The following is a 15,992-nucleotide window of genomic DNA, read 5'->3' as shown; positions in this document are numbered from 1 at the left end:
TATTCGGATAAAGTCGAGCTCGTTATATAGCTATTTGAATCTGGTCACCCGAAAACTATCGTCTAAATGCGATTATGTGGAATAATCGGCATCTGGCAGCCATGACGTCATGGCGGGGTCTTTTCTCGCTTTTGTTTTGCTACGGTGGTACGACAACAAACCGGTTCCTAATTGAGCGCTGATAATGTCACTTGGTTATTTTGGCCACGGTTATCTAATTGGCTGTCCCATTTAATGCTCACCCAATCTCTGAGGCACTCGCACGCTCTCTTTCGATACATTTCCGCTTCAGCTTCGCCTTAAAGCTTTCATGCAGGCGAACAGATATCAGCGTTCAGTCGTAGTTCGTCTTTGGTGGATTGCAGACGCTAGTTTTCTGTCGAAATTGAAATTAACCAAATTGAGTAGCAACAATGTCCGAGGGCGAATCGAAGTTTGGGTTCAAGGACATGGAGAAGGCGTTGGAGACGCTGAAGTTGTTGGAGAGCCATGACATGCAGTACCGCAAGCTGACCGTGCGGGGCTTACTGGGACGTGCCAAACGCGTCTTAACGAGTAAGATTCAAACGAATCCATTTCTATTTACGACCATTCTTATCCATATCGATTTCCCTGAGCAGTGACAAAGGCAGCAGATAAGGTGAAGAACATAAACGATGCTATTGGTGTGTTTGAGAAATGGCTGGAGGAGAACGGAGGCGGTTCCTCTAACAAGAATGCAAAGACCGATGGCGACGACAAGGTGGAGACCGTGCCTGGCCTGGGCTTTAAGGACAAGGCAGCAGCACTGGCAACTCTCAGGTAGATGTCATTCACTATGCATACTAATAAGAATTAGCTGAAGGTCATCATCGCCAGCGGGACTTTGACTTTGCGGCCACTATGATGTCATATCACAGTTTTAGTGTTTGATGTGAACGCTCCCTCTTTCGGAAGTCTAATAATTTGGCTGAGAGACCGCCTACTGACTTCCCTCTCTGACTGTCGCTCTCTCTGTGTGTATAGATGTGCAAAGCATTTGGCACGCTACGCGAGACGCATTCCACAGTCTGGCTATAGAAATATTTATATTCACATATGCGTGTTAAATTAATGTATCGATACATTTTAATTGTAGTATTTTGGAAGAGCGTGACCCAGATTACCAAAGACTAGCAATCAAAGGCCTGATTGGCAGCTCGAAGCGAGTGCTCTCCGGCACCAAGAATGAGGATAAAATTAATTCTATCAAGGAAGGCGTGCAAGTGCTTGAAGAGTTCCTTGAAAAATTCGAAACAGAGAACCGGATCAAGGACAATCGAGCGTATCTGGCACATTCATTGATAACCAAATTGCCTGAGCCGGAAGATAAACTCGCGGCCGAGTTCCTTGCGGCTTATGGGGGATCTAAAGCGAAGGGAAACTATAAGCATCTTCGTACGATGTATCCCAAAAACGACACAACGAGCTGGGATATAGTACGCAATCGGAAGATAGCTAAATTGCTGGAGAAGATTAAGAGCGAAGGTGCAAAGCTGTTCGACAAAGATACAGGCGCTCCCACTGAAATACACTTAGAGCTGATACACTGGGCCTACAGTCCGCAGCCAGACAAGCTAAAGAGCTATGTGGAAAAAATCGCCAAGAAGTCGCCAGAAAAACGGAAACTTGACACCGACAGCAGTAGCGTTGATAATAGTTCCAGCAGCAACTCGGAGTCGGAAGAGATATCTGTACCCAAAAAGAAAAGGAAGGAAGAATAATGGGGCTGCGTTTTGTGTAACGAACAAAAACGGTATATACTTTATTTAAATTCGCCACCTGAACCTCAAATCGATTATATTTTGTGGTAGACACTTTGGTTTGTATGTATGAATGTTATTTGATGTATGTGTGTATATACTGCTGATAAGGCCTCGCTTAGATGAGCTATACATCTAACGCTAGCCATCTAATAACCAAATATAACACAATAAAAATGACTTGCCCCATCGTATGACTTTTAAATTTGAAGCTAACTGCTGGTTGGCTGTGATCGATAGATCTCGATTGCTTGTGCTGGTCTAGCGATTGGCACATCTCCGATCATCACTTGTCTGCCAACACTAGCTTTTATTAAATTGCACCATTACTAACTTTGTATAATCCATTCATTAACCAAACCGAGTTGTATTGTAATGTAGCGTGTTCCCTCACACACACACACATATATATACACACACCTACACGAAAATAAATTACATAATGTACATGAGATGTGGCTACACCCATACAATGGTGTTCCCACACTCCACCTACTGATACTTATGCAAGCCACTGTCATAGTAATCCACAGCCGTCGATTTCTGCACGCGAAGTGGTTGCGAATGCGAATGCGACTCCGGCGACGATTTGGCCAGCGACAAGGCCAACTGATGCTGCTGATCTGCCTGCTTGCTTGTGAGGTGGCCATAGGCCATGTTGAAGAGCGCATCGGGATCACAGACGAAGCGATAGACATACCGTTCACCATTGACCTTCTGCATTATGCCCTTCTCATAGTAATAGCGCAGGCTACGCGACAGCTTGTCGTAGTTCATAGCCGGTCTGTTCTTTTGAATGCCCCAACGGCGTGCCACCTCCTCCGGCTCGATGAGCTTAAACTCCATGCCACGTCCTGTCCACGCAATGCAACTGGAGCTGAAAGTACGGCAAATGAGGTGAAAGCACAGGGTATGTCAATCTCCTCCACACTTACCTAGTCGCGGGCTCATCCAAAAGGGCTACTAGAAACTGCCATAATTGAAGCGAGCCACGACGCTGGCTAATGGTCTGCCCGTTGCTGCTGGTGGATATTGAATTGCTGGCATAGAACTGATCTAGACGAAGCTCCGCGTCGCTCGAGGTCGTGGAGTCAACTACAGCGGGGCGCAACGGTGGCGGATAGGTTGATGATATAGTGGCATTATACGGACCACTCTCGTACTTAAGATCCGTCTCGCTACCGGTGGCTAAGCTGGGTGAAATATCGCGATACACTGTGGCATGCGAGTGGTTCTGCGGCTGCTGCTGGTGGTTATAGTGCGGTGCTGCTGCGTAGACAGCAGAGCTGGATATGACCGCCGTGTGGCTAAATTTGAAGGCGGAGGCAGCATGCACCTGGGTCAGGTGTGCATGTCCCTGCTGATGTGTATTCTGCGACTGTTGATGGCTCTGGCTATGTGGATGCAGTGAATCCTGATGTTGTTGCTGCTGCTGCTGTTGTTGGTGCTGCTGTTGCTGCTGTTGTTGCTGTTGTTGTTGCTGCTGCTGTTGTTGCTGCTGCTGATGGTGCTGTGCAGCAGCGGCTGTCGTTGTGGAGTCGGCGTGCTCGATCTTGGTGTTGTGCTGATGAAAGTGCTGACCAACAGATACATCGTTGCAGTATACGGCAGCTGCCGCAGCGGCGGCGGCAGCGGCAGCGGCGGCTGCGTCTAAAACGAGAGATGGGCAGAGGAGTTGAGAGAGCCAAATGAAAGCCGCTTTCACGCACGTTTAACCAAGGAGTTTAAGAGTGAGGAGTGAGTACTAATTACGTTGTAAATATATTTATACTCTTTTTGCAAAGAGTATCTAACATTTTTTAATTACTCTGCTCATTATATGTATAATTATTTTAAAATTAATCATGTTTTGCTCAATTCTTAGAATATTAAATATCAACCGGAATAGATAATAGAATAACCGGAATATAAATTAAATACATTAAATAAAAAATAAAAAAAATAATAATAATTTAAATCACAATCTTTATAAATACATATTTATTTTTTGCTCGATTTCATTGAATCAATTTAAGTTAAATTTGAGCATATTACAAATCAAATCAATAATAACTCAAAGCCTCAAGTTTAATATATAAATGTATTTAAATATATTTTGTTTCTCACAGTTAATAAATAAATAAATAAATAATAAGAATTTACGTAAAGCAAAACCATGAGCAGTGCACAAAGGTAAGAATGAAGTTAACATTTTGCCGCTTGTAGGGATGAGACAAACGCGAAATACTGTATACATTATCTCAGAAACGCTATTCTATAAAATAATGCTATATCTTCAAATGTATTGGAGCTAGAAATCTAAAATAGGACTGTTAATTTAATGTATGCTTCTTTCTGAGTCTTTGTAAAATAAAAGATTTTAGATTTGTACGTAGCAATTGTTATGGAACTCCCAAAAGCATTGCCTAACCAAATGAGACATAGCTGTTGGACGTATTCAGAGCTTTGTTGTTAAAACAAAAATGTACAATGTAATGTAAAATATGACTAGACTAATTAATAATAAATAATAATAGAGCATGTAGAGAGTATATGTAAATAGACTTTGCTTTCGGCGAGCACATTTGCTTGTTTCACTGAATGGCCAAGGTATTTAGCACACATTAATTATTTAGGCAACCCTCTCCAGGCATTGTAAATGGCCAATATGCTGCAATTTAAGGGCAAACAACAGAAGCAGAGTTACCCCCGCCCATCGGGCTCACTTAATGCCGTTTTCATTAGACGCTCCTGGTCGGAGCTCCTTGGCCGTAGCTCAAAATCAGATCCAGCAGGCAACGCGACTCGACGCTGGGCGCATTAAAAATGCACGAGATACCTCTGCATAATCCATGAGAAAGTGTCGACAAGTAAAAACATCATTGTCGATAGCACAACAAACGAGCAGCGGGACGAGCTGGCAAACCTGTTGGCTGCCAAAACGTACTGGCAGAGCACGGATTTTCCAGTTCCCAGTGGTGCAGCGCCCACCCTCATGCTTACCCCCGCCCCGGGCAGCAAGTATGTATGCTCAACTCAATCCACTCAACGGCTGGTGATTGAGTCGCTTGTTTGACTGCAACCCAAGCACCCCACCCACCCCAAGCAGACCCATCGCCCCAAGCAGCCGGAGGCCAACTAAGAGCATCGCATTGCCGAGCTGCTGAGTTGCTATCAAATTGAATTTCATGCCCGTGCCACCAATTGGATTAGCGGTTACTAACACCGCGGATATTGTTATTGTAAATTATGCGCGCGATTTCTTGCGTTTCGCTCAAAAGAGAAAAAATTATAATAAATACATATTGAAGTCATCTTGTAGAAAAACAAATTGAGTTATTGGCAGCACATTTGATAGCTATATGTCTCGATGTGTAGCTCAGGCGCTCAGAGTGCACGTAGCTGGGCTTAATTTAAATAAATGATGAACGCATGCCTTAATAATTCTTTTCTGATTCTCAAATTCTCATTTGCTTACCTTCGTCGCTCTTCTTTAAGATGCCCGCAGGTGGCGATGGTGGAAACCTGGAGGCGGCGTTACAGAAAATATGAGAAAATATTGAAAATTACACAAAAAGTTGATTGACTTAAAGTCGCCTTCTCTCCCAGCTGCAATCTGTTGGCTTGTCTTGTCAGTCTCCACCTGCCAGTTCCACTTCCACTTACCTGTAGCAATAGGGATGCGGATGGGCGTGTGGATGCGGATGAGAGTGCGGGTGCGGGTGCGGGTGGGTCACAGCGGGTATGTCGAAGAAACTTGATGTTCTTTCATGGCGCACGCCTTTGACATTCACTGCAGATCCAGAGCGGCATCGGACAGGTGGGAGCACAAGCACAAGCAAAAGAAACATTTTTAATGTGATTTTCTGTAGTGAATTTTAGGTAGCTTGACTTTTGTTAGATAATATTTCACATTACGGCTCGCACCGGGATATCTTTGAGTCTGCAAATCGAGCTTGTCACATGCACATGCCCAGAGCTCCTAAGTAGACAGTCATGGGAATACACTTGGTACAAAATAGTGGCCAAAATTGTAACCCACAACAATAATAAATAAATAAATTTGAACCAACGTGGCATAGTCCCTTAAAGTTATAGATTATGAAAATAGTTTTAAATTTCCATGTTAATTATGAACAAAAATAAAATAAAAATGAAAAATGCTTTAATCTTGAACTTTTTTTTTTTATATAATTAACACAAATTGAATTAAATAATAAATTTATATATTTTTTACCAAAACATATTTACAATTGTTTCATTTTGTTTAGAAATAAAAACAAGATAAAAGCTATTCCACTATATCCTAATACGGTAAAATTCTTAAAATTTAATAATCAAAATTATAATTGATATGAATTACTTATTTTTCATATTTATATCCGTTTGCCATACTGTGAACGCACATGCAACTCCACTATAATAATAAATATCTTAACTGTTTAGAGTACAGCAAGTAAACAGTGAATGATAAACCAGTTAGCGGTAGTAAAGGAAGCTGATAATAGAGCCGCGAAGCTCTTGTAATAGCTATACAGAAAACAAGCTTGTTTTCTCACCAGAAGAGCCTTGAAAATTCGAATATATTGTTATGGGTAATCTCGTCTAATTAGCTCTTAGGATTTTGCCGATTACTATTACTACTATTTAAAGGGCTTGAAACTCATTCAGACAATCCAAGATTTACATTCCAATATTTTTGAGATAGCCCTAATATATTGGACAGTTAATTTACTCTTACCCTTACCAAAAATGATTCATCTGTTTGTGAGCCGTAAATGGGGATTATGCAGTCTATAGGGTGTGAGAGCGATATTCTTATAAAAACATATTCAATGAAAATAATGAACATAAAATATGTTATATAAATAATAAACAAGCATAAATAGGACACAATACTAATACGTTTTATTAAAGCGTATAAAAACGTTAAATATTTAGTCTGTAAATTATATAAAAAATTTAATATAATTATAATAAAATAAGGATTCAGTAAATCCTTTTATAGCATTGATTTTATAATATGTAAAGAATTTTTCAAAATAAACTTTCGAATTTAACAAGTCAAATATATTTTGAATGGGAGTCTACTTCCCCCTGTAAAGCTGCTCTTTTTTAAAATCCAATCCCTTCCGTTTATATATTTTGTAATTTTTAAGCAACGCTCAAGCGAATGAAAATGTCTTCAGGTTAAATCAGTCCACCATATATTTTCTTAATAAAGTGAAAAGTTAAACAATATAAAACAAAAGCCTCCGGGCTGAAGTAAGCTCAGGCTCAGCAGAGGGCAGCTCATGCCTCATCCCCGATGTGAAGGCTCTGCCCGAGTGTATCAGAAAACTCATAATAGGAGTTAATAAACAAAACGTGTAAATAGCAAAGGCAAACAAGAGGTCGTCGATGCTCTGGCCATGGAGCTGCATCCGGGTGGCCGAGGACGCTTACCATTGTACCTTGCGTTCAAGTAACCCTCTGTGGATGTGTCCAGGCCGAACTTGCCAATGGCAGCTGCCGCTGCCGCCGTCGGCGCTGGTGCAGTGTACATGACCAGCTCGTCCGTCAACTGGTGGTGGTGATGGTGATGGTGGTGATGCGCATACCAGGACGATTCGCGCACGAGATCTGCTTGGATGATGGACATTGGTCAGTAGAGAGTCTTACAGGAGTCGCGCGCTCCATGTTAAGTCACCATTGCATAAGGATGTGGCGCTTCCGTTGGCGTTGCTGGCCAGGCCATTCATTAGAGCTCCAGCAGGTGGCGTCCCATTTCCGGCCATCGCCAGGCAGCAGGGCGGCGACCTTTGGCCATGCGTGGGCAAGGGAAGAGTGCAGATGGCTTCCATAAGAGTGTGGCTCACGTCCATGTCGCTGTGAGTGTGACTGTGGCATTTCTTGCGTTCCGTTTCAGAGTTTTCGCAACTGGAGGCCGAGGAGGACGAGGATGTGGCCTTGCCGACAGCCGGCAATGTCGAGGTGACACAGGAAACCACCGAATCTGTGGTTATAGTCGATGTATTTGGCACCGTGTGGTACAGCCCATGGTGATGTGGATGCGAGTGGGAGTGGGGATGGTGGTGATGATCCAGGTTCGTCAGCGTCTGCTGTAGCTGCTCAAGATGCGACTTGGCCTCGCTGTAGTCGGCCTGCCAAAGGAGGAAATGAACCAAGACGCAGCAGGAAGTTATTATGAGTTTCTTCGATTTTGGCAAATGAATTGCCAAATTGTGATTTTGTTTTCGGGGTTGCTGGTCGGGCTTTAAGTGACTTTAAAGCCACCTGCTGGGCCGCTGCCCGGGACGCTGGTCCGGCACACAACAGGTTACGGCTAGAGTTACGGTCACGGCGAACAGTTTCAATTACAGTTGCAGATACCGCTACAAACAGAATGAAAACAAAGTGTTCGTCACATTGACATACTCAAGTGTGAAGAAGTTTGTGGCAATTAGCTTAACAGCTTCTAGCTCCGGCCTTGCTTGGCTGCCCGGTTGTCTGTCTATCAGTCTGTCTGTCCGGGTGTCGATTGTCTTTTGTTGTGCTTATGGCCGTGTCATTAAGTAATGAGCTTCGTCAAAGTATACAACTAACTGGAACTGGGATTGCAATTGGAATTGGAAGTGCCGTTGGGATTGGGAGTGATTGTGGGGCAGAGCCACTCATAGTGTGAATAGAATAGCACAACATATGAGAAAGACAATGAAAGCCTGCGGTTTATTGACACTTTTACACTTAATGAGCTGCCTGAACTGAGGAGGTCAGCCGAGTTTATGGGGCGGTGGCATCTGCCACTCTCTCCGCTCATTACCGCTGGCAACAGCATTTCACTTTCTAGCAGCTCGTCAGCAAGATCCAATGATGTTGCCGGCAAATAATGCGTTGATCTGACATTTCTGTTGGCTTTCGAGTCAATTTGCAATTGGCAATTGACAATTGGCAATTGGGTTTTGTTTGCTTTTCGGTTTTCTATTGCAGGCTGTATTGGCACTTGACACTTGGAAAACTGGAGCACGGCAAGCGTTGCGCATCGTTGCATTTGAGAATAATTTGTAGCATACAGACATACATATGTAAGTCTTTGCACCAAATTACAAACATACGTGCAAACCTAGATGTACATACCCATATGTATATGTATACCCGCAGTTTGGCTTGCCCAAGCTGCAGTGTCTTTGACTTCATGCGGAAACGCAGAAAGCGGCAAGTTTCTCAGCTAGAAGGCACAGAGAACGTGCAGCGTGCAGCTTTCTCCCCGGATATTTTCGTAGAAAATAGAGCTAAAGGTTATGTAAATTTTGGTAGATTAAACCTGAAATATGGCATTACATTTTGCAATTGGCAAAGAAATATATTTATGTATGAATGTATTTATATAGGAATGTATTATATAGGAAATGGTTAGCAATTTATAAATTGCAAAATATGTCTGCAGCTGGTAAAGACGTCGTGCTGAATTTAATAACTGCACACAGACAATTTGTTAAATCAAATTACCGACATAATTTACCGTAACCGTCAAGCCGAGCCGGCGAAGCGTTGCCACCCGGCACGCAGCCAGTGCAAATGCAAGAATTATCGAAACTAATCGTTGTCTTTGTTTTTGTCTTTAGATGTAATGTGAATGTGTTGGTAAATGTCGAAATTAAACGACGTTTCAAAGTTAATGTCAACGCATAGGCCATATCTTGTAATAAAACAAAATTTGTTGATAATGGTGCATTCAATTAGCTAAAAAGGCAATTGCGAGCACCTAAGTGACCTGTTTGCTGAATTGATCAACTCTGAACTTTACTCAAACAATTTGAGTGCGGGTGGCTAATATTACGACGCATGCGCGCCCGCAACTGGCATTACGAAACGCAGCGCTGACGTCGTATTTGCTTTGAGTTTGTAAGCCACTTTGATCTACTTTGCAGCAGCAGCGGCAGTGGCGGCAGCAGCGGTAGAAGACAATGCTTTTCTTTTTGGCTTTGTGTGCGGCGTTTTTTCCACGCTCGTGTGCGTCGCTGTGCCTGGCGCTTGTCGTGGAAAACACTTTCACTGCACATGATGAGGCAGTGACACGACTTCGGCGTTGTCTTTCTCGCAGTCGTCGTGAACTTCTTGTGGGTGCTGCTGCGTCTGCGGCTGTGTGTGTCTGCGTGTGTGTGTGTGTGTGTATGGAAGCGCGACCGAGCGAGTTTCTCGGTCTCGCATGCTTTGCCAGAGCTGAGAGCCCATTTTCGATTCAACTGTGGACCAGACCAGGTGGTGTCTCTTCCGCGTCTACTTAACATATTCATCCCATACAACACTTCAATGTGCTGCGAGAGATTAGCATCATGCCAGTATCAGGATCAGACTGCTTGAGCAGAGGGAATAGTTTCATATGCCTATTCTTACTTGGCGCACTCCTGCAAGGTGAGTGGCTGAGTGCCAGAATCGATTCCATTGAACGTCTAGCTGACTCTCAAGCGTGATTACAGCTGCTGTCAGTCAGTCTTACCAAGCGCCGCATCGCTGTTCGAATCGTCTGGAAAACGCGCTCGAGCATATGCGCCGCCGCAGCGCTCAAACTAAGGGCTCTTCTCGAGCTCGCTCGCGCTCCATGTGGGAGCAGTCCTTGTCTCCCTATCAGTTATATAACAGCTTCTACGGCCAGCAAAGCGAGCCCGAGGACGATTTCTACAATGTGGGGGGCAGCATGAACTATGGGCGTGGCTATTATGCCAAGCGTATTCGACGCACTGGACGTCCTTATCAATTTGGCGACACATCTGACAGTGGCATTAGCAATAGTGCTTTAGAACTTGAGGAGCTGCTTTCATCCCACCAACAAAAACAACACCAGCAGCAGCAGCAGCAACCACATTATCAGCATCGGCAACCACACAAATTGGCCATATCGCGAGTGGAGGTGGAGGATCTTAAGGTACGGGTGCCGCCAGCGAAGGCCTCTTCGCGCTGGGTGGAGATTGACAAGTGCAAGTTCAGCACCGAGAACTCCACTTTGGATACGCGTCTCATTTTTCCAGATTTGACACTCAGCGGGAGGATAGTTATGCAGCCCGCCGGCGGACGTTGTAATATGATATTGCGAATGAGGCATGCCGGAATCGAGTTCCGCACAGTTCCGTTGAGTCCCGCTGCATCGGGACCCTCGTATGAGCAGTCGCGCAGAATAGGCGCCGCCTCCGTACGCACAGACTCGCATTTTGCGGAGCCTGGCTTCATTTCCGTATTTGCCCATGGCTGCCAAGGACCGACTGGCATTAGACTACGGCAAAATTCAAAGCGACGGTTCGGTTACGGTGAGGGCGCTGCACCACAGGTCGAGCTGGGCGAACCACAAGTTATTTTGGGTAGCGCTGGCAAGTATCATAAACCGGATTACGATATTCGACTGGAGCAAACCACCCAACGAGATCAGAGTCTGACCTTTGGAAGCAATGAGGAATTTGGTAACTCAAATGAGTTCTTTGATGTGAACGGCGATAACTTCTACCGTCGGCGACAGTTGGGGAAGCGTCGCCGACGGCGTCGTCGCAATGTTGATTTCTCCGATGAAATCCATTTCAATGAAGACGTTCTGCATTTTGAAGACGAGCAGCTGCAGCAGATGGTTGAACCAGACGCCCGTGCATTTGCTGATATATTTAGTGGTAGCAGTGGCATCAACGCCAACGAGGACTTCGTGAGTGATGCAATGACCAATGAGCTGGAGAAGCTCTTTTCGATGGGCGTGCGAGGCTTGCTTACTACTTACATGCAGCGAGCTCTTCAGCCGGCGATTAAGGAGACGCTCATGGAGAATATGGGATATACGCTTAGTTATGGATAAGACTTGTTATATAAGTAAAAGTGTAAAAGTGTGTCTGAATGAAATAAAGCTTTAAGTACTTAAAATCAAACTATCGATCGTTTTTTAAATGCGAAAGGACTTTTCGACTTTATTTCAGGTCCTTGTTGTCCTTACCAGTTTAGCTGTATCCATGTAACTGTTCTGTATAACTTTTTCTTATATGAACTTTAAACGGATGCACTCTTAAACTTGGATGTTTTTTGCCATGCAGAATTTCATTAATAGGATTTCACCTTATTTCCGTGCATCAATAATTTTTAATTATTAATCACTTCATGGCATTCACTTGTTACAGTTAGCGATCGGCGCATTCCGTTAATACCGTGTAACGGTTATGAAGTAACCGTGGCGACTGTGTGCAGAAATCCTTACCACACGGCCAACGTTCATAGAGATTTATGTGATGGTCATTAAGGGTTGAATAGCCAGGTTAGGATGCTGTGACAAAATGCGCAGACGCAAAACGCCCACCATGACTGCAATTGGTGCGCAGCCAATATCTCCAGCACCCAATCAGGACGCATTATTTTTATGGATTGAAAAAAAAAAAAATAATAATATGTGTTTCAAATGCAAGTGTAAACTCAAGCCGAAAATATAATTTAATATGTATATACGCATTTGATCACCATAAATAAAATACCATCACACATAAGATGTTACATAAAGTATTATTAAATAAATATTTACGATATATACACTTATTTGATATGTTCCGTTCAGTAAAAGGGGGTTAATTTTTTATTTTTAAAATGCCGCGCATTTAGACCAGTGTGTACACACAAACATCGCTCTAGTGTGAAAATAAATACCTGCGGTATTGCTGTCAACATATCGATGTATATCTACATATCGATACACTAAATTATTAAAAATGTTTGTTTTAAACTGTCTTTTAATCTCTTTGGTATGTAATTGAATAAATTTTGTATCTCCTCGACACAAGTAAGTCAATATGATCTGTGAAGTAAAAAAAAACCAGCTCATGATTGAACAATGATGTTTCCGTTTCAAATATCGATTGGCCGATATGAAAACAACATCAACTGAAATAATTGAACAGGGTGGGTGCAAGTGTAGGTGTCTCAATCATCAACAAATATTAATATACGCAAGTAGACTTGACATTGGACTACTGCGGAAGTAAGCCATATCTGTGTTGAGAAAAATCAAATTATAAATTCACCGACTACGCACTGGCAGGGGTCAAAATTGATAACAGTGGTGATGACGCGGTCATTCAGTCAGGTGGTGTGGTTGGTTGTGTCTGGCCGCATTATATAATTAAAAACAAATCTGTAAACATATGGGTCCAGGTAATCCGAAAGACCCTAATGTCAAGTGAACAATAACAATATTTAAAACCAGGGGCACAATGTCAAAAAACAAGACAATGGATATATATATGCTTGCATCGGAACGTTCACCTTGGGAACAAAATTATTTCGTGCAGTCGCCTTTCAATTGCGTCAACGTAAATACATATGTATATAACATAATGTTATATTTTCCATTTCAGAAAGTCCTATATCCACATCCACATTGCACATAGGAAAGCATACCATACTTGATGCGTGCCCGGTCGGTCGGTAATTCTCAACGACGGATAATGATGCTGTAAACAAAGATTCGGAAACGGTTTAGTTGATTTCGTCATACGAGTGTCTCGTTCGCTTCACTTGGTACTGGAAACGCATGCAACAAGCGCAGGTTGCCCAGCACACGGTCTCCGACAGCTGTTCCAAATACAGCTAACAAAATGTCGGAAAGCACCGGCGTGACTATGGAAGCCAGCGGCGATCTTGCCGGCCCTAGCAGGACTAGCGGAAAGGAGGGTGCCTACATACGGACCATCGAATGGGACATGATGAACAAGACCAAGTTCTTTCCACTTTCTATGCTGAGCTCTTTTTCGGTGCGATGCTGCCTATTCCCGTTGACGGTAATCAAGACCCAGCTACAGGTGCAGCACAAGAGCGATATATACAAAGGCATGATTGATTGTGCCATGAAAATTTATCGATCTGAGGGAGTGCCTGGTCTGTACCGTGGTTTCTGGATCTCATCAGTGCAAATCGTATCCGGCGTTTTTTACATCAGCACCTACGAGGGTGTGCGCCATATACTCACTGATTTGGGCGCTGGCCACCGTCTCAAGGCTTTAGCTGGTGGTGGATGTGCATCGCTTGTTGGCCAGACCATTATAGTTCCTTTCGACGTAATATCACAGCACGCCATGGTCCTGGGAATGTCGGCGCATGCTGGATCAAAGTCCGATATTAACCCACTAGGTATTAAAACGTGGCCTGGACGCAGCCGCCTTAATATATCTATGGATATAGGGCGTGAAATATTGCGACGTGATGGGTTCCGTGGCTTTTACAGGGGGTACACTGCCAGCCTCATGGCCTATGTGCCTAACTCTGCGATGTGGTGGGCGTTTTATCATTTATATCAGGGTATGTTGGATTGCTTTTCCACATTAATTAAATATGTACTATATCGATTTTTTGATCAAAAATGTAATTCTAGACGAACTGTGTCGGATATGCCCCGTTTGGGTGTCTCATCTTTTCATCCAATGTGTGGCTGGCAGTTTGGGTGGCTTTACAACCACAATACTAACAAATCCATTGGACATAGTGCGAGCACGCCTTCAGGTAAGTCTTTGAAATTATTAAGTATTGTACATGTCGCTAATCGCGGCTATCTTGCAGGTTCATCGCCTAGACTCCATGAGTGTTGCTTTCCGCGAATTGTGGCACGAGGAAAAACTGAACTGCTTCTTCAAGGGCCTGTCCGCACGCCTAGTGCAGTCGGCGGCCTTCTCATTCAGCATTATTCTTGGATATGAGACCATCAAACGCATCGCGATAGACGAGCAATACAAGCATCAAATACGCTGGTAACAAACGGGACGCACAAATCTAAAGAAAAACCAAATCAAATCGCATCTGCATTTACGCAACGTACTGAGGAACCACCAGAGATTTGTTACTGAGCCAGCTGGAGCGCAATGCTCTCTGCTTCACCTTTGTAAATATCTGACGAGATGAATAGTAAAAAGCACAGGTTAATTAGCTAAATTCTTAACAATTATGATTATTGTTTGGGCGTTGATATGTAAGTTATAATTAGTTGAAAACAAATTTGTTACGCTCTGCAATGTTTACGTACATAACTAATGCAATTTAACTTAAAAATACCCAAAGTGTTGTAGCTTAAAGTGTAGATTTTTGCTATAGTGATTTTTTACGTTATACATACTACCAGAGGCAAGACAAAGTTGATGAAGATGATAAACAAAAATTCATAGAGCACATGTATACATATATATATAGCAGTCTTGTACATTATTACTCTAAGATATGTAATTGATGATGATGTTGATAATAATGTTACAATAATACTTTTATAAAGCCAATCTGGACATTCTTACACTAGTACTTACCTCATTGTGTTCTTTCACTCACAACGGGGCGCCGTGTTACGGCACTTTTTCGATGTGTGTTTTTGAAAGCCAAAAACAAAAACAAAACATATTAATGTAGTCTTAGCATGCATTGTAATAAAGTACAAACCAAGAATTTATACATTTTTGGCACTGTGAAACGTGAATTTCATATGTGTTCAATGGTCAATGCGATCCCAACCTACAAAATGTGAACTTGAAATCTAGTTCTATTGATTAAGTTAAATTGTATACATATTACGTAAATAGATAGAATGATTTGCAGTATTTGTCATGGTTATGGTTAGGATTGTTAAAACGTGGTTTTCATTTTATGCGTGATATCGTTAGACAGTTAGGCAATTTGTTCGTTGCGCATAATCTGTTCGCATTTAATCAGTTACATTGGTTTTAGACGTCTGCAATTAGGTATGATAATATAACCATAATATCTATGCATTGGACACTCAGTTTAGAATGCCCTTTGGACCCGGAAACTTATAAATGCAAAAATTAATAAAATCCAAAACTGAATCTAGTCATACTTATATGTATATGAAAAATGACTTTGATATCGAATAATTGTGGATAAACGGCAGCTGAACGGGTGGGTGTATAAAATATTATATCATGCTGTTTTTTCTGTGTACATATTTTGCTATCTTAAAAATGATTCTACAATTCCCTTTAATCGGATATTACAGCTACATAGTTAAACCAATCGTTGGAATTTTATAATCATTCAAATTCTTTACGTGAATGAACAATAAAATACATATACACTTATAATCTAGTGTATGTTACTCAGCATTATTGAGTAGGGGTTCAGTGATTACGTACTAGCTGATTAGAAATTTTGCTTTATATTTGTTATGAATCTATGAAGTAATAATTGCTGTAGACAGATGACATTGCATTCAAGCTCATGGTCGCTAGATAAGGGATA

The 15,992-nt window shown here is 42.5% G+C and overlaps 4 protein-coding genes across 10 annotated transcripts; 3 read left to right on the top strand and 1 right to left on the bottom strand.

Moving 5' to 3' along the window:
- Positions 1-413: 413 nt before the first annotated feature.
- Positions 414-1,961, top strand: Ude (Uracil-DNA degrading factor). Its single transcript, XM_018018278.2, has 3 exons — positions 414-555; positions 621-801; positions 1,118-1,961. The coding sequence occupies exons 1-3, from the start codon at positions 414-416 to the stop codon at positions 1,740-1,742; spliced, it is 948 nt and encodes a 315-aa protein (XP_017873767.1). The 3' UTR covers positions 1,743-1,961.
- Positions 1,449-12,163, bottom strand: Ets96B (ETS variant transcription factor Ets96B). Of its 2 annotated transcripts, none has more exons than XM_018018283.2 (7): positions 11,710-12,163; positions 7,450-7,903; positions 7,206-7,382; positions 5,427-5,553; positions 5,239-5,285; positions 2,717-3,431; positions 1,449-2,658 (listed from the first exon to the last, which is right to left on the bottom strand). In XM_018018283.2, exons 1-7 carry the CDS (start codon positions 11,725-11,727, stop codon positions 2,274-2,276), a joined length of 1,923 nt encoding a protein of 640 aa, XP_017873772.1. In that variant the 5' UTR covers positions 11,728-12,163; the 3' UTR covers positions 1,449-2,273. The 2 variants fall into 2 exon arrangements, with proteins under 2 accessions (XP_017873772.1, XP_089318659.1); XM_089462533.1 differs by lacking the exon at positions 11,710-12,163 and adding an exon at positions 9,249-9,553.
- Positions 9,811-11,616, top strand: LOC108621127 (uncharacterized). The gene is made up of 2 exons (XM_018018276.2): positions 9,811-10,154; positions 10,220-11,616. Exons 1-2 carry the CDS (start codon positions 10,076-10,078, stop codon positions 11,572-11,574), a joined length of 1,434 nt encoding a protein of 477 aa, XP_017873765.1. The 5' UTR covers positions 9,811-10,075; the 3' UTR covers positions 11,575-11,616.
- A 229-nt stretch (positions 12,164-12,392) lies between the features above and the next one.
- Positions 12,393-15,041, top strand: LOC108621128 (solute carrier family 25 member 44). Of its 6 annotated transcripts, none has more exons than XM_089462538.1 (4): positions 12,393-12,540; positions 13,115-14,054; positions 14,128-14,255; positions 14,313-15,041. In XM_089462538.1, the coding sequence occupies exons 2-4, from the start codon at positions 13,355-13,357 to the stop codon at positions 14,502-14,504; spliced, it is 1,020 nt and encodes a 339-aa protein (XP_089318664.1). In that variant the 5' UTR covers positions 12,393-12,540; positions 13,115-13,354; the 3' UTR covers positions 14,505-15,041. The 6 variants fall into 6 exon arrangements, with proteins under 6 accessions (XP_089318664.1, XP_089318662.1, XP_089318663.1 ...); XM_089462536.1 differs by having other exon boundaries at positions 12,447-12,659; XM_089462537.1 differs by lacking the exon at positions 12,393-12,540 and adding an exon at positions 12,547-12,671.
- The last annotated feature ends 951 nt before the right edge of the window (positions 15,042-15,992 follow it).

This window comes from Drosophila arizonae, chromosome 2 (genome assembly GCF_054131065.1).
Source record: "Drosophila arizonae isolate 15081-1271.41 chromosome 2, UAZ_ARI_1.0, whole genome shotgun sequence".
Taxonomy (NCBI): Eukaryota; Metazoa; Arthropoda; class Insecta; order Diptera; family Drosophilidae; genus Drosophila; species Drosophila arizonae.
Note: the sequence above shows the minus strand (reverse complement) of the source record. Positions and strands in the feature narration are given on the sequence as shown.